Source organism: Photinus pyralis, unplaced genomic scaffold (assembly GCF_008802855.1).
Source record: "Photinus pyralis isolate 1611_PpyrPB1 unplaced genomic scaffold, Ppyr1.3 Ppyr1.4_LG8, whole genome shotgun sequence".
In the NCBI taxonomy this organism is placed as follows: Eukaryota; Metazoa; Arthropoda; class Insecta; order Coleoptera; family Lampyridae; genus Photinus; species Photinus pyralis.
The window spans coordinates 5,604,766-5,621,565 of NW_022170819.1; the positions used below are offsets into that span (position 1 = coordinate 5,604,766).

General features: G+C 38.2%; 3 protein-coding genes across 4 annotated transcripts; all 3 read right to left on the minus strand.

Annotated features, from left to right (window-relative positions):
• Positions 1–116: 116 nt before the first annotated feature.
• LOC116178331 (fibroblast growth factor 1-like) lies at positions 117–623 on the minus strand. The gene is made up of 3 exons (XM_031497797.1): positions 536–623; positions 379–485; positions 117–332 (listed from the first exon to the last, which is right to left on the minus strand). The coding sequence occupies exons 1-3, from the start codon at positions 621–623 to the stop codon at positions 117–119; spliced, it is 411 nt and encodes a 136-aa protein (XP_031353657.1).
• Positions 613–12,740, minus strand: LOC116179150. Its single transcript, XM_031498867.1, has 8 exons — positions 12,706–12,740; positions 11,759–12,658; positions 9,452–9,609; positions 9,146–9,405; positions 8,876–9,098; positions 6,052–6,234; positions 5,785–6,001; positions 613–765 (listed from the first exon to the last, which is right to left on the minus strand). Exons 1-8 carry the CDS (start codon positions 12,715–12,717, stop codon positions 748–750), a joined length of 1,971 nt encoding a protein of 656 aa, XP_031354727.1. The 5' UTR covers positions 12,718–12,740; the 3' UTR covers positions 613–747.
• Positions 12,741–13,478: 738 nt separating this feature from the next.
• On the minus strand, positions 13,479–16,784 carry LOC116177816 (slowpoke-binding protein). Of its 2 annotated transcripts, XM_031496937.1 has the most exons (5): positions 15,817–16,784; positions 15,699–15,769; positions 14,989–15,177; positions 14,155–14,937; positions 13,479–13,982 (listed from the first exon to the last, which is right to left on the minus strand). In XM_031496937.1, the coding sequence occupies exons 1-5, from the start codon at positions 15,865–15,867 to the stop codon at positions 13,880–13,882; spliced, it is 1,197 nt and encodes a 398-aa protein (XP_031352797.1). In that variant the 5' UTR covers positions 15,868–16,784; the 3' UTR covers positions 13,479–13,879. The 2 variants fall into 2 exon arrangements, with proteins under 2 accessions (XP_031352797.1, XP_031352795.1); XM_031496935.1 differs by lacking the exons at positions 15,699–15,769; positions 15,817–16,784 and adding an exon at positions 15,229–15,670.
• Between the last annotated feature and the right edge of the window lie 16 nt (positions 16,785–16,800).

The following is a 16,800-nucleotide window of genomic DNA, read 5'->3' on the forward strand; positions in this document are numbered from 1 at the left end:
TGGATTTGTGTTATCAAATTACTGCATCGGTCCACACACAATTGGTATTCAAGTGGCCAAGGCAGTATACCATTAATCGTTCGAAAAAAAGAAAAATTTGTTTTTGAGAAGATACATTACATATTATAAGCGTTTTCGAATGCAAACTTTGAACGTCTGGGCAGAAACAAGACGGCCTTCTGTCTGTAAGTCGTCTTCGATCCCTTCTTGAACTTGCCGGACTTTTTGATTCCCAAATACCATCCCAGATGGGAGAACTTTCTCGACAGGTAAGTATTGTAAGAGCCCTGAAAGCTCTCGATGAAAACGGTCCCCTCCTCCGACATGTTCGGCTGAAACTAGTAATGTAATTTGTTACCCAACCAAAGTTCAACTTACCTCCCCGTACAGGCGCCCCCGACCGTCCATAGCGACGAACAGCTTAGTTAAAATTCCCTGAATCCTTACGTGACCCGGAATGCCGGCGGTTATAACTTCGAGAAGCGCTTAAATTCGCACAGTTACAATATACACGTCGCTCGTCTTGGGGACTTACAGTGGAGGTCGTTGTCGTCTCGGGTGCCACGAACCGAACCGTCGGCGTACACTGCCAAATTGTAGTTAGTTTTCGAAAACAGTTGCATTTTGTTGCCGTGAAGTGGGATGTTGGGACTCACCGGGCGCAGGTGCCTCCAGGTGTCTGTACCGGCGGCCGATGGGCTCGGTGGCGGCCAAGTGATTTTTGTTTGTTTGAAATCATTTCGAACTTCAGTATCCACTCCGCACCTCAAATTTTGGAATTATTAGACATACATTGTGGGCAAGGTTCAGTTAAGTTGGGAGTATCTACTGGTATTGAAATATCATATTTTCGCCAACCAATAATTTTGCGTTATTTAAACTTCACGCGTATAATTGGTACTGTAAAATTTGTAACGTGTGGGACCAAATTTTGTGCTCTCTTATGATTGATCCTCTGGGGAGGATGCAGTTTGGTCTACCGTTGACAGCTTACCCTACTGGATTAGATGTTCAGCTTACTTTTTATATTCAGATTCTCTAGTATAGGGGGGTACTCACAAAGGGCGATTGAGACGTCTGCAAGAATTATATCCATTGGTGACGTCAAAGCAAAAGCTACTTCGGTTTAAAAAAATGCGCTTTATCTGCACAATTTATACTTGTTTATTTCCTTATTCGATAGAGAATTTTATTCTGAATTCAAGGATAGATTTGTATCAGTTTTATTTTAAAATAGCTAAAATAAGTGTGCCATGGACGATACAAATGAATGTGAAAAACAATTACTTTGAAACAAATACATCAATTTACAAATACCGCCAAATTCTTTATCGAATAAGGAAATAAAAAAATATAGTTCCACTTAAAATAACAAAGTTGGTATCCACAGTTTCTGAAGCACTGATTGGGAAAAAATGTTTTGTGTTCATAAAACAGTGTTGCAAAATAGAAATTGTTTGCTAATTTAACCAACCTCGTAGCTCTTATAGTTTTCGCGATGGCAACAGTAGGCAAAATAAAATGAACACCATGTATACCCGAGAGACTCCTAAATTTTTTGTTCAAAGGTTCATCACAAATTCTTTCGGGATCTTAGTGATCCCTCCAAAATGTCGAAATTTTGGTGTGATATTTAAGGGATATTCCCATAGAACAGTTTAAAAGTCTGAACTAATAAATCCTAGGTACAGGGTGCGGCGCGGAAACCTCTTTTTGAAGTGGGCGTGGTTTAGCAAGAGAGATAGTGGGGTGGTAGGGGGTTTCACTGGTAGGCGTCCGGAAATTTTCTATCTATCTTTCACTACTTATATATAAGAGTAAATAATATAAAGAGGTGTCATGGGATTTGTTGCAGTAGAAAATCTTGTAAGGAAGTGTTGCTATCTTGTGACTGTTCTTCAAAGCTGTTGTATCGCTGTATTACCATATAGGAGCATGTAACCTGTATTACCTATTTAAATATACTGACAACAAAGTTGAGATTTGAATGACATCATTACTTTGCACCAGACACAGACCATGATACTGTCAGCATTATATTTAATCACTGGAATGTGATATTATGTTTCCTATGCAAGGAGAGGAGTCTTTTAATTCTTTCAGGCCATAGACCTATTTATTTTATTATTTTAACGCCTTACCTTTATCCAATTACAAACTTTATTTGAATTTAGCTAGCAATGAAAATTAAATAGGTACAGTGAGAAAATATAACTGATTATGCGTATAATTTCTAACGTTTTTGTTGGATGAGCGGTACACGTAGACCGTTTTAACACTGCTTTAGCAATTTTGTGTGGAATTTACGCAAACAAGGTCCTTTTGCGCAATTCACTAAAGTGGAAGTGCTGTAAGTATAGTGTATTTTTTTGTGAGAGAAAAGATCAATTCCATCCATACTACCATTGTATATAAAGATGTATATTATATACAACGATATTTTTTTTCGGGGCAAAAAAGGCAGTGTATAACCTTCCTTTTTTCCAAAAATCGACTGCACCAAAATTTCTCGGAAAAACACTTTTTCCTATTAATTTTGGTACGTAGAATCCAAAACAATTCGTATTTTTTCGATCAGACTTCTCAATCAAAAGTTAGACTAGAAACCAATTTCGAAAGAAAATTCAAAGGGCTGTAACTTTTGAACTAGTAGCCCAATCTTGGAACTGTTTGAAATTATGGATTCTACAGGCCACATTCTATAGGAAATTTTTTTTTCCGGGTCGATCTGAGACAATTTTTTTTTTCGGGGCAAAAGAAAGGCAGTGTATAACCTTCCTTTTTTCCAAAAATCGACTGCACCAAAATTTCTCGAGAAAACACTTTTTCTTATTAATTTTGGAGCGTAGAATCCAAAACAATTCGTATTTTTCCGATCAGACTTCTCAATCAAAAGTTATAGACTAGAAACCAATTTCGAAAGAAAATTCAAAGGGTTGTAACTTTTGAACTAGCAGCCCAATCTTGAAACTGTTTGAAATTATGGATTCTACAGGCCACATTCTATAGGAAAAAAATTTTTCCGGGTCGATCTGAGACAATTTTTTTTTGGGGCCTCAAAAAAAAGGCAGTGTATAACCTTCCTTTTTTGCCAAAAATCGACAGCACCAAAATTTCTCGGGAAAACACTTTTTCTTATTAATTTTGGTGCGTAGAATCCAAAACAATTCGTACTTTTTCGATCAGACTTCTCAATCAAAAGTTATAGACTAAAAACCAATTTCGAAAAAAAATTCAAAGGGCTGTAACTTTTGAACTAGTAGCCCAATCTTGGAACTGTTTGAAATTATGGATTCTACAGGCCACATTCTATAAGAAAAAATTTTTTCCGGGTCGATCTGAGACAATTTTTTTTTCGGGGCTCAAAAAAAGGCAGTGTATAACCTTCCTTTTTTGCCAAAAATCGACTGCACCAAAATTTCTCGGGAAAACACTTTTTCTTATTAATTTTGGTGCGTAGAATCCAAAACAATTCGTACTTTTTCGATCAGACTTCTCAATCCAAAGTTATAGACTAGAAACCAATTTCGAAAGAAAATTCAAAGGGCTGTAACTTTTGAACTAGTAGCCCAATCTTGGAACTGTTTGAAATTATGGATTCTACAGGCCACGTTCTATAAGAAAAATTATTTACTCTATGATATTAGTCAGGTTGAGTGAACAGCGCGCGTTTGCAGTGAAGGAAATTTATCTGATAGGTATTCTCGTACAATTAGGGAGTTGTGCGCAGGTGCACCATCATGTTGAAACTAATAATTTTTGTGTGCCGTAATTCGTAATTAAAAATGCTACTCAATACACTATGTACTTTTTTTTTACGGACCATATAAAAAATAATGATAATTTCTCCGGAACGAAACTTATTGAAAATCTCTTAACGTTGTCTTGTAGAGCTCAAAAAGTGGCAATGGGTCGCGTTCATTTTATTTTGTGGAGCTTGAGAAAAGCACTTCTGGATGGCGATCGTAGAGTCATTTTATAATGTTGAACGACAAACATTGTTTCATAATTTTGAATGCCCTTGCTTTTTACAATGATATCTTCAGCGCACTCATCGAGAGTGCATGTACCACTGCACTCTGCGTCGCCCCCCAAATTTTGGCGCCTTTTTACATGTTGCCTGGTCAATGTAGCCTCAGTTACAAATCGGGGCCAAGGCTGCTCTACTCATCCGACTCATTTACAACATTACCAACACTAAGCTCACTGGTATAGATCTTTGAAAAGATCGTACAGTATAATAACCGACCTGCAGGTAGTTAGTTGCCCTACCTTGCAGTCCGTACTTTAACTAGATCAGGCGTAACGTTGGATATCTGAAGGTGCCTGATTTACCAGTTACCAGAATGCAACAAATGTTTTTTAGTTTATCAAAATAAAGGGTTGTTACCATTCGAGGTTCCTCTTTGGCCGACTGCATGCCGCATTACCATCCACTTCATCATCACTGTCGAGGCTTGAGCTGTCTTCGTGTGCTTTTTGGTACATTTCACTAACACGCGTAATTAGGCTGGACAGGATGTTTCACTTACATTACAACAGGAGCGAACGCGCACCGAGAATTAGTCGAGCAAAATTTACATAGACCATAACTATTTAACGTTTAACGAAGTGAGTAAGTATATAATTTATGTTTAGTGCGTATAAATAGAACTCCGCGCCGCGTCCCACTGGAAATCATACTCCGGTGGCGTCGAGTGGCGAAGTCAATAATTTCATTAAAAATAAACTTCTGTATGTCTCGATTCTTTTTATCGATTGTGTAAATTTTAAGACTTGAGAAATACTATAAATCTATTTTTAAAACTTATTTTTATTTCGCGCGACAAAAAACGCGAAAGAGGAAGCGAAATTCTATTGAATGAAAATTAACATGTGTTGGCCGAGCTCCAAATAGCTTTCGGTTTTTGGATCGGCCAACATACCGCCAGTTTACGCAATTCCTGTCAAGATTGCTATGACCAAAAACAAATAAATAATAAATGTTCAATGATTAAAGGATCTTTTAATATTACCGGACCCGTTGAGCAGTTAATCTCAGCATTTAAAAATAAAAACGCACTTGTTTCAAATAAAAGCAAATTTTGTAGATTTGAAAAAGCTCAATCGAAGCAGACTGTGGCCCTTTTATTTGTAAAGATGTTGAAAATGATTTCGACACGAGAACAGATATTGAAAAACGCTTTTTCCATGTTAAATTACGTTTCCTTTTATCATTAATTACAACAGTTTACCTCCCAAGGTAAAACTGCCAAATTCACTGTTCCTGAATCGTGACCATACCATGAATTTATTAATGCTTGGAAGTCGGTACATAAGAAAAATCGAATGTTGGACAATCTTAGGGAGAAGTTGTGTGGTGTTGAGCAGCGGCTGAATGATCGAAGCTCCTCAAATAGTGCTGCTGAGGAGGCTGCATATTTTGCCAGTACAAATAAACCACATTTGACTAGTCAAAGAAGTTTATCCCAAAATGTTATAAATGTGGCAAGTTAGGCCATTATAAACGAGACTGTAAGAAGTGCACGTAGAAGTAGAAAAGTCAGGAAGCGCCTGCGGATATCGTCAAATCAAAGCAATTTTTTTGGACGCTTTGGCGCACGTTTCTATTGCACGAATAAATAAAAAGAATACAATCTGATATTTTTTACTCGGTGGACATTAAACGTTTTTTCTTCTTGCGTCCACACAAAACCACAACGGCATGCCATCGTTGTCATCCTGTTCATTACTATCGATTTTTCTACACTTTAAATCTAAATGACAAATTTGAAATTGATTTACCGTTTGAACTATTAAATTTAATGTATCACAAAACAGCTTCCGTTCGACATCGTCCGAGACAAGTTCGTCGCAATCGTTGTACGTGTACCTCTTAACCATTTTAAAGGCCGCGCACCAGGTTTTCCATTGGCTTAGTTCTAACCCTAGAAGAAGACGTAGTAGTTCCAAGGATTTGCTGATCACGAGAGCGGCGCCCATTTCGTCATGGGCGTAAAATCTGCAATCATTACGTGTATAACTCGACGTCAATTAAGGCGGTTGGATTACGTTATGGTGACGTCGATGCAGGTATCGTCGCCGCAACTGCACTCCGCGACCTCGCATTTGGAGACGATCTTCAGTGAGCGGATGTAAATTGTCGTAATACGCGCCCAGATTAAGACACTGGCCGGTATCAAGTTTCCCCATCCGATGTACGAGTATTTATCGCACGCTTGCACATCTTTGCATCTGAAATGAAAAAAAATGGAGGAACAAATGAGACTTTTCGCTGTAAAATAAAAATCCATCCACTTCATATCAGTAAGACAGTATTTTTGCTTCGGATGGGTTGGTGGCAAACATATGAAAAGCCTTTGCTCTAAAAAGTCTCCGAGCTTTTGAATCCTTAAGATGCTTTTAACATTCGATTCTTGAAAAGCATTAAAATCCATGTATCTGATCAAAAAAAGAAATACTTAAATTTTTATAAATTTCCCTTTGTTGTATTTTTTGTATTCACTAGATGGCGCTGCCAATTTGTTGGTGGAGATCCACAATGTTATAACCAAAAACACAGGATTAGTGGAAATAAACCTGGAAAACAAGGTAATGAAGTCACCTTGTTGGAAACAATTGTGACAATGATATAACCAGGGTTTGGAACCGGAACTGATTCAATTTATAAGCCCCTCACTTGGAACCAGAACCGTTATTCAAGAATTTCTAATAAGGGGAACCGATACAGTTACCGTTATTATTAGTACCTACCAGAGAACCGATATTTTTGCGTTCGTCTCTCCTATGTAGGTAGAGCAGACGTTGCGCTCAATGTGCGAGAAAGAGAAACATCCGTTTTGCATTATTGCTCCTTTAGCATTACTGGTTATACAGGGTGTCTTAAATTGAGTAGGATAACATGACTATCTTTGTTATTATTAACTTACAGATTCGGTTGAATTGGCAAAGTTGTGCATTTTTAATGATGGATATTCCGATGAAATATTTTAGTAACAAAGAGAGCTAACGAAAAAAGTTTCAAATAAAATTTGCAAGATTCGATGGGCTAAATTCAATGGACGTAGAAAATGTTTTTTCAAAATGGCGGTTTTCGAGATATTGACATCAACTTCTTTATTCTAAATAGACACCATATCGGATTTTGACGTCACTCGTTACAAAACCAGTGATACTAAACACTTAGTATTTCATTTAGGAATCAACATTGCATTTTTGCCTTGAAGTTTACAATGTATTTCTTATAGCAATAATTCCATGGCTGGCTGTGATTGAAACCAAAATCGTTCGTTTATTATCTCGCATAGTCACTATCGACACGGCCATGGAATTATTGCCATAAGAAAACATTGTAAACTTCAAGGTAAACATGCAAAGTTGATTCCCAAATGGAATGCTGAACCTCGCTCTGAGATTATGCTGCATATATACATCATAATAAAGCATATTTATTATTATTAAAAAGAATACAGAGTGTTTAAGTATCACTGATGGTTTTGTCATTTTTTCTCTATCGGGTGACGTAAAAATCCAATATGGCGTCCATTTAAAATAAGGAAGTTGATGTTTTTATACGTCCATTGAATTTATCCCATCGAATCTTGCAACTTTTATTTGAAACGTTTTCCGATAGCTCCTTTTCTACAAAACCATTTTTTTTAAATACCTATCGTATCGGAATAGCAATCAGCATCAAAAACTACACAACTTTGCCAATTTAACCGAATCTGTAAGTATAATATATAATAACAAAGTTAGCCATGTTATCCTACTCAATTTAAGACACCCTGTAGATACTGATAATTGACACAAACAAAATTCGTTATAACGCAAAAATCAGTAAGAATATTTGAGTGTTCGAGTCGTTAACAACCTTTAAAAATGTGTATGCTTTAAAGGAGTTTATGAAATGTGCCCTGAAAAGCCTTTAAAAGCTTTTAGTGTATTGAGAACCCTTAACAGAATTTTACAGAGCTAGGTACAGGGCTTTTACGTTTTAAGAACTATTAAGAGCCTTTAAAGGTACCTACTGTAGCAGATAATCGCTTTGCCGTTTCGAAAATTTGGTTTTGAGTTTGTGTTTTGTTCAACATAGCATATTTACACATATACCGCTTCATAGCGAACGTGAACAAAAGTATGTCTCGAAAAAGCGCGATAACAAACGTGTACGGTTTTAATAAAAGTGTGCGTTTCGAGATAAAATTTCACTCTTCACGTGCATTTGGTGTGTGAGAAATTTATTTTCGAATAATTGCCGGCATTCGAAGACTTATTCGCGAGCGATCAGGTACATTGCTTGTGCGTGGTTTTCTATCGTTGAAAATTAATTTTATGTTGATTTTCGCGAACCATCACGTAGCATTTTAAGCGCACTGACATGGATTTGCGATCCATACGAACTTTTCTACCCCCAAATTACGCATTCATCACGAAGATTACGTTACCGGGTAGGTGCAGAAAGTCAACTGTACCATCGAAACGACCTGATTCAGTATTTCTAAAGGAAGCGGCATTTTCCAAGAAGAGATAAGATCAATTTGTTACCACAAGAGCACCCACGTCAATAACCGTAAGTTATTTTAAATTTTTTGATTTGTATAAGGTAGTGGTCGGTTATTTTTAAGAATTTGGACAAGGAATTTTGTTCAAAATAATTTAAATATTCCTAAAGGAATCGGCCTATGAAAATCAATTGCAAGAAACATTTCTGTACCTACCTCCACTTAGCATATCACAAGACAGAGCACAATCGCACAATACAAGCTTTGAATGGGCAACGCTGGAGAGAGGCTACTGATATTAATGATTTGACCATCAAAAATGGCACACAATGTTAAGACTAAAATAGTTCTCCCATGAGTCAAATACGTACAAATTTACAGTGTCGAAGAGTACAGGTGCTTCATAGCTGAGAATGTCGAAACGGGTCAATGCAGTCGATTTCAAATATTTCCTACTCTGAGGCAGTACGTTTTTTACGCACATTCGCATACCGGGCACCAAACCGAAAGGCATCCGCAGGCTTTCCCAATTATTTAAATACAGCACCAACTGCGACTCGTCCTCTTGAAACGTTAGCGTGTGCGTATACGAACCTGTACCGGTATATTTCTTATAGATCCAACACAGGAGACGCTCTTACCTGGCGTCCCGAATTGCGACGACCCCACAATCGGCGCCTTCGTTCTCGATGAAAGCGGCGGGACGAACGTTTTCAAATGTAGCGTTCCGATGAACGAGATTAAGTCGTTGGAACATTTGAGTTTCTCCACGGTCTCGGATACGGTCAAAGCGGAATCGGCTGTCTCACGTGACAATTTGACAAATATGGCGGTTTTCTCTTGAAATTTCCTCGCGTCCAACTGTTTCAGGCGTGCCAATTCGATACGGTTTTGACTAATCCTGAAAACGGCGGTGAAATCAAGTCTAAACAAGTCCAATACTGTACAGCTTCTCCGAGTGGTACACTTGATAGGTTTCGCCCGTAACTAGCAAGGGCACTAGTTGCACTTGGTGCGCGTTCAAACCCAGGTAGAGATCTTCGTTTCGTTCCGGCACAAAAACCTCTAACCAACACTCGATTTGCTCGCTCCGATTAACGTTCACCTGCAAGCGAAATTGACGTATCAAAACCAACCGTGAATTTAGGTGGAGAATCTGCCACCAGACTGTATACTCACTTCATATATAAAAAAATGGAGAAAGTCGTGATCAATATTTACTTATGAACTTATGAAATCTAAGTCTCTTAATTGCGTTACACAGAAAAGACCTCAAGACATCAAGTTGTTCAATGTCCCGTTTTGAAGATTTACTTTTGCGGCACACGATCTCCCCGTGTAATACAACAAACATCGCGCATCCCGACAGCACACAGAACGCTGGATTTCATAAGTTTTCTAAATATTAAATCACGAATTTCTCTTTTTTTTGTTAAGCATATCCATATTATACAGTGATATTCATGTTGAAGTAGACATAGGGATTTCCTATAGGAATTTCCTATGTCTACTTTTAAATGATAAAAAGTCTTCTGGAGGACGCCTAACTTTATGCAACCAAAATAACTACCTACAACAAATGAAGATCTGCCTGTCATATTAATTAATTCGAATATTATCACTTTGACTTCCGTATTCTAATTTTCGTTGGTGTGTGATGTATTTTACTAAAGAAAAAGTTGATATTTCCAATTGGTATAGGGCGGATAACAGTTAAAGGACATGAATATCACTGTATGTTGTGGTACAGCAAATATATTGCTCTTTTCAAATATCGGAAAAAAAATGTAGGCAGTGCATTTTAAAAACAAAAGGTGCCTCCAATTTCCGGTTTGAAATTGAAGTATGCGATCAGATAGATCGTAATGTCACATATAAAATTACTTGGCTACAAAACGGATTTAACTCCTAATATCATCCAGTCAGTGACATTAGTTTCATTTTTTTGCATGGCCACCTCGTTATTAAATATAATAATAATAATAATAATAATAAATAGTCTTTATTGTGTTAAGTAGAAAAAGAATATAAAAAATGATGAAAATTAAATACAGGGCGAGATTCAGTTACAGGGGGTAGCTTCCCTGCAGCTGTTGTTATTAAATATGTAAATTATAACTTATTGGAGATTAGAATATAAATACCAGGAAAACCAAGATATTATTACCGAAAGGTTGAAGGTTTATGGAGAAAATAAAAGATGACAGAAAAATATACAGCGAGTTCTATTTAAAAAAGTGAGATATGAAGTGTTGTGACTTTGGACCTACCCAGAAAACACCCTGTAAATTTATTTTTTATTGTTTCATAGTAGATGTAATATTTATTTGACATTTACTTTACCCAGGATAAAAGACATAGAGCTCGGAACCAAAATTGTAGTAGTAATTTTGTCAACAAACTGACGCCTGCAAAATTTTTCTCATAAAACGAATTATCTATAAAACTACAAGTTCTTTGTATATTAACCATATAATAAAAAAAGTCATACTTATAATTACACATAGAATTAAAAAATGCAGTCAAATACAGGGGGTTCCACTAAAAAAAATGTACCTTTTTAGCGACCTACTTTGAGAACGCACCCTGTATAATTCAAAATATTTTTAAAATGTAGAGAATATCCATATCATAATACAAAAGCACTATTAAAAAATCTTATCTTATTAAAATCATTTGAATCTTATCTTCATAGATTCTTCCTTGGACCATCATAAAGATTGTCTTGCAAGTATCTGCTTAGAACCTCTGTCAGAACAGTGTTATAATACTTAGAACCTTCTCAGCCATTCAAAATTTCTGAAATGTAAGCAACAATTTTTTTTATTATATAGCAGATGTTAAATTGACATTTGAATAGGTTTGAATGAGTAGGCTAAGCCTCTCTTTAATGGTAGGGGTAGATAAAGTGATCTCTTTAACAACAAGGGTAGATAAAGTGAAACAAATGATTGTGCATTCTAATGACATGTCATTCCTATAAAAAATGGGACGCGGAGTACGAATTAAAATGAAGTTCAGAACAGAAAACAATATTTCGATTTAAAGAGTCCCTGAAACTTTTTATACTGCTATTCCCAGACCTTTACAAAGCTGGGAGAGATCTAGAAGCTATGGAAAGACCCTAGAAATCTCTGGAAAGGTTTAGATATTTCTGATTTATTGCTAACATCACATTAAATTTGCACATCCATCCAATGCTAGAATGTTATTGCTAACCTCGCATCAAAACCGCCAAACCATTGACTACTTACCGTTCCCTTTCTGTGAAGTTTAAACTTAAACGAGTACACGTATGGAATATCCTCACGAACCTCCTTCAGTAGAATATCTCGTACGGTTTCGACATCATTCGTGCTCACCTTCTTTAACACAAACGTATCGGCAACGTCGAAGAGAATGTACTCAACATTGTGAACGTCTGCCTCTCTAAAGGTCTCGGTGAAAACGCGAAACTCAACGATGACCACAAGCCGATTGGTTAAATCGTACAGATCGACGTGATTTCGGTTCGTGATCACGCACGGAACGCAATGTTGAGCGTCGTGCAGTAGAATAATTCCGTATCTCTTGTTGATTTTGAGGTAGCCGACCAGTTTGTCGTACTCCTTCCGTTTTGAATGTGCACCGAAAGACCACGGTGGACTTTTCTTCGGTTTGTCCGGATCTGCGTCGATGAATCGATAATCCGATATCGTTTTCAAAGCGAACGGTGCTAATATCGTATTCAAGCAAGTGTGTCGATTCTTAACTGCTTTGTCCGATGCGATTACGTCGACAACATTGCACATCACCTGCTCTGGACTGTTCGATGTAAAATCACTTAGTCTACTTGTGATTATTTCGAGATTCTCCACTACTGCCTTTACATCGGCACAGCCTAATTTGTGTCTACGTATCGACGCCAAAAGTTCACTTTCGGACGTAAACGTATGACCATAATTGCTAGTAATCCTAGATCTTTTGCATAAGAATAGCGCTTCCAAGCTCAGCGCCTTGTTGATCACGTAATGGGCATTGTAAATCTTGATGCGTTCCCCAATTTCTGGCAGTAGCACTTCCCGACTTTGAGAGGCCGCAAGTCCCATGTATATTATTAATTTGTGATCGAGTTGAAACGTCCATGTTGTAGTATTCACCGCAGTCACTTTACCCTAGAAAAAAGTGTGTAAAACCTTTTATTACTTATAAAATTTCATACCTCATAGTTCATATTATTTGTTTTGGCATGTTCACATAACCTCAAAAGTAAAGTTCCCGCTTTTTACAAGTGGAGTAGTTCTTTTCGCCTCGCCAGTAGTTCAAGTAATCGGTATACAGTACAAATTCAAAAATTTGTTGAGCTTGTGTCACTTACGGTACCAGTCGAAGGACGTCAGTTCGTTATTCCTATATGTAGGTTGACATGTTTCAGTTTGAAATCTACCATCAGCTAGAACGCTAGAAGTTGCGACCGTTTTGAACTTTATTCAAACACTGCGGAAGCGGGAAGTAGAAGAGAACTATTATTTTGAGCGCATTTGAACTACATTTGCATTTTGCACCTACGCTGTGGCGCCAAACGAATATGCGTGTCGTGTTACGCAACAAGAAGCTATAAGATTGAGATGATTTGAAGTTCACTAAATCTGAAATATTTAAAACAGAAAACAATGTAATACTTTATTGCTTTATTAAACGAAATATTACATTTCACTTTTAGAAAAATAACTTAATCTGCGAACAGAAAATTATTGCATTTATTTCGAATTAATGATTGTCTAAACCGTGTGAAAAAGAATTATTGCCTTATTGGTATACAGAAATTGAGGGTACAGGGTACCTGCAATGCGTTACATTACTTTTTTTTAGATATATAATTGACAATTCAAAAGGACGGCACCTAATTCGATATGTTTAAGCTGAAGCGAAACGAAATCAATATGGATTGCCAAGGACGGTTATTGTTGAGTTCAATATACGTATCTACTTATTGGGGATGGAGAGACTTATTGCTATGTTTATATTAGTGAAACGTTACAAGAATAGAAGTGTTAATAGAAACTGCTCTTTAGGCTACAAAGAACGCTTCTGGCTACATAAACGACTAACTGTTCGTGGTAGTATTAAAATATTTATGTAATCTGCTAACGTATATACAGTATGGCTGCTATTATTATATTTACAACCGTTGCACTATTTAACGGAAAAGAAATGATATGTTTGGACATGACAACAACCATTTCTTTTACCAACAACGTAGTAAAGAGCGTAACTTTTCGGAAAGAGAAAAATAGATGATTTTTTTTGTTGGTCCAAAATTTGGCTCTACGAATACAATGCACCCGAAGCGTCTAGTAAAAAATACCAAATACAAATAACGTAATCGTTACTGGCTACCGTTCAACTTCTAAAAAAACATCGCAGCCATTCTCTTCTGTCATATCTTCTTCTATTATATCTTCTAAACGTCTACACTCACTAAAGCGACGGGTGACACTAAAAGGATAACGTTTCTAAGTCACAATAAAAAAGAAATGCTTTTTCTATGTTACCTTAATTAAACCAAGCATCACGATCATCATCACCATCACCATTGAAATACTGACGACTGCATGCAATTTAACATATCATGCACAACATAACACCACAAGACAAGAAACAAGCTTACCATCTGCCTCCACTTGCAGTTATTGACTTCCTAGCGAGATCAAACACTTCCAAAATTTCCGGAGCGTATCTGCTTTGCATCACGTTAATTCCTCTAAGCTCTCTTAGTTCAACTCCGCGAAACAAATCGCAGCAAATCAACTCTTCGAGCGTCGGAAGCTGAGTTAAATTTTGAAAGATCAACCTTAACACCTCGACGACCTTCGGAAATCGCTCCAATTCCAACTCCAAGTGTGCCGGACTAGGCGGGGTGGGCAACTCGTAACCGGTCGTCATTTCGAACAGTAGATGACCGAAACCCAAAACATCGGGCGCTGTGGGTAATCGGGACGCCATACCCAACAGGCTATTCTCCAGTCCGGCAACGCGCGCCACGCCATTTTGCAATATCACGTTCCCGGAATGCAAATGGTGCACCGGCGGAAAACCTCGATCCCGAAGGAAGAGCATCGCCTCGAGAATTTGGCGACCCAAACGCTGAATCTGCCACAGTGGAAGCCCTTCGCCTCGGCCCGAATATTTTCGATCGCAATCTTCGTGCCAGGCGCTCGCGTAAATTAGATCCCGAAGACTTCCGCCGTGACTAAGTGGACAAATTAAGGCCACTTGGGTGTCCAAAAACTGTATGTCTAAAACTGGGTAAATGTACGGATGCTGTAGCCCTCTGAATAGAGCTAGAACCGTTTCGCTCGTAACGGTTGAGGGTGTTATGGGACATTGCGTTGGAAGCGAAACGAAGCTGAGCAATCTTTCCGCGTCGAGCGTGACGTCTTGGACTATAAACCTATAGGAAGAGCTTGTTAGAATTTTGCTTTAACAGTTGGGGGGTCGGTACCAGTGCTTGTTTGCGCGCGAACCGATTCTCTCCAGTTGTGCTCTGAGTTCAAACCTGGGGTGGCCACTTAGAAATTGTCGACACGCCATGAAGGCCCCGTCGTACATCTCGGTCTCGGGGTAATTGGTTTCCCCTCCACTGTCTGCGCGCTTTAACGCGCTGTACTCGTGACGCCCAACGGTGCTGCACCTACAATGAAGAAAAGCTGTTAGCATAGTCGCGTGCAGAAGATGCTACCACCAATTTGAGAAAAACGTTTTGCTACTCAAAGGCGGAGTTTTTGGTTCATCTTTGCTGTTCCGTTGCTCGGAGCTGTAACTGCGCGTTCTGAACGCTTGTCTTCTGCTGGCCGTCGTTGTGAGGCCAGCGCTGGAAAATTCGGCGACGCTCTGCGTTCGTTTTGGGGTCTTCTTTTTCCTACGGAACGAACGCGAAGGTCTCTCTTGGCAAAACCGATCGTGCCCAATAACATCGGGCTCCTTTCCCTCTTTATCTTCAGCGTTCCGATTCATCTTCTGGTACATGTTAAACATTTTGACGCGATATTTCTTAAACCGCACTCTTAAAAACGCGATCATTAAACTACAAATGCACGGTCACTACACGTAGCGACTCTTTAATCCTATTACTCTAAGGCTTCAAGCACTCAACGACAAAAATCAGAGCTTTAACAACGGGAGAGGGAAACCTAATTTAATTGATCTACTCACTTGCATTTTCGTATCCAAAATCCAGCAACTGCAACTATTCCTAGGCCCAAAATCATAAAAAAGGCAGTGATCTGAAAATAGGGATAAGTCTCGTAGCATTTTGCAGAAAAATAAATACCCAATGATGATTCGTGACGGGAACATGGACTTCGGGTTTAGGTACCTTCATATTTACACATGGCCTAAACGTCCATTAGATTTAAACGGATCAGAGTAAATTCGTCATTGTTTTCGAGGGACGTCTGGCGAGATGTCATGCAAAACGCCTGCACACATGCAACTTTCTTTGCACGCATGTTTTGTTGTGGAGTGACTGCTGCGAATTGCAGTCGATATGTAGCGGACGCGCATGCGTGCCACGTGCGTTTGGAGACGGCATACATGTAAAAGTGTATAGTCTAATCGATAATGTATAAATAAAAATTTCAGATCGATACGCACGATGCATATACGTAATTAATTACATGAACATGCCATTGTTAGCATCTACTAATTATAGATAGCGAGAATAATTGTTGCATATATTATAAAAGCAAGGGATGGTAATGAGCAGAATAAAAAAATCATTTGCAGGAATATGCCCATAAGTGGCGGGTGGACGGTCGGATGGACAAAATGCAAAAGATCCTGGCTCAGTTCTTTGTGGTTTGTTTTGTTGAATTTAGGGAGGAAATTAAAGATTTGGAAAGTGTTTGTAATGTTTTTCAAAGCTTTTTAGTCTGAGCTTCTTAAGTGCTAGAAGGCTTAAAGCGCGTTCCATTGCGTGTACCAGCCCGAAGCTTTCAAATGACTTTCGAAAGGCTTCTCCGTACGTTTAGGGTTCTGGAAGAATTTCTATTGACCTAGAAAGTCTGTGATCCAGTGAAGCACTTAAATCTTATGGTTTTCCAAAGTCTTTTGTGCCATTTATTTGAACCTTCTAGCATGCAATAAGCCTCTCAAAGTTTACGTAAACTGCTGAATGGCGGCAGATTTACGTCGACATGGTCAAAGTACACCGGGTGTTCAGAACTTATGGCGGTCAGTATATTTAATTAATCGTTTGGGATTTTCTGGCAATCCAATAAGATAAAGTACTGTTTTAACGACATTGTTTTCGATT

Bases quoted from the DNA above. Each gene is read 5' to 3' on its own strand.
- LOC116178331 (XM_031497797.1), bottom strand. From the start codon at position 623: ATGCAACTGTTTTCGAAAACTAACTACAATTTGGCAGTGTACGCCGAC. The intron at 486-535 runs GTAAGTCCCCAA...TGCGAATTTAAG, and splicing joins AGACGACAACGACCTCCACT to CGCTTCTCGAAGTTATAACC. The intron at 333-378 runs GTAAGTTGAACT...TACTAGTTTCAG, and splicing joins GGGGGCGCCTGTACGGGGAG to CCGAACATGTCGGAGGAGGG.
- LOC116179150 (XM_031498867.1), bottom strand. The intron at 9,406-9,451 runs GTACAGTATTGG...CGCCGTTTTCAG, and splicing joins GTGTACCACTCGGAGAAGCT to GATTAGTCAAAACCGTATCG. The intron at 9,099-9,145 runs GTAAGAGCGTCT...ATACCGGTACAG, and splicing joins GTCGCAATTCGGGACGCCAG to GTTCGTATACGCACACGCTA.
- LOC116177816 (XM_031496935.1), bottom strand. From the start codon at position 15,566: ATGATCGCGTTTTTAAGAGTGCGGTTTAAGAAATATCGCGTCAAAATG. The intron at 14,938-14,988 runs GTACCGACCCCC...CTCTTCCTATAG, and splicing joins TCGCGCGCAAACAAGCACTG to GTTTATAGTCCAAGACGTCA. The intron at 13,983-14,154 runs GTAAGCTTGTTT...TTATCCTTTTAG, and splicing joins ACTGCAAGTGGAGGCAGATG to TGTCACCCGTCGCTTTAGTG.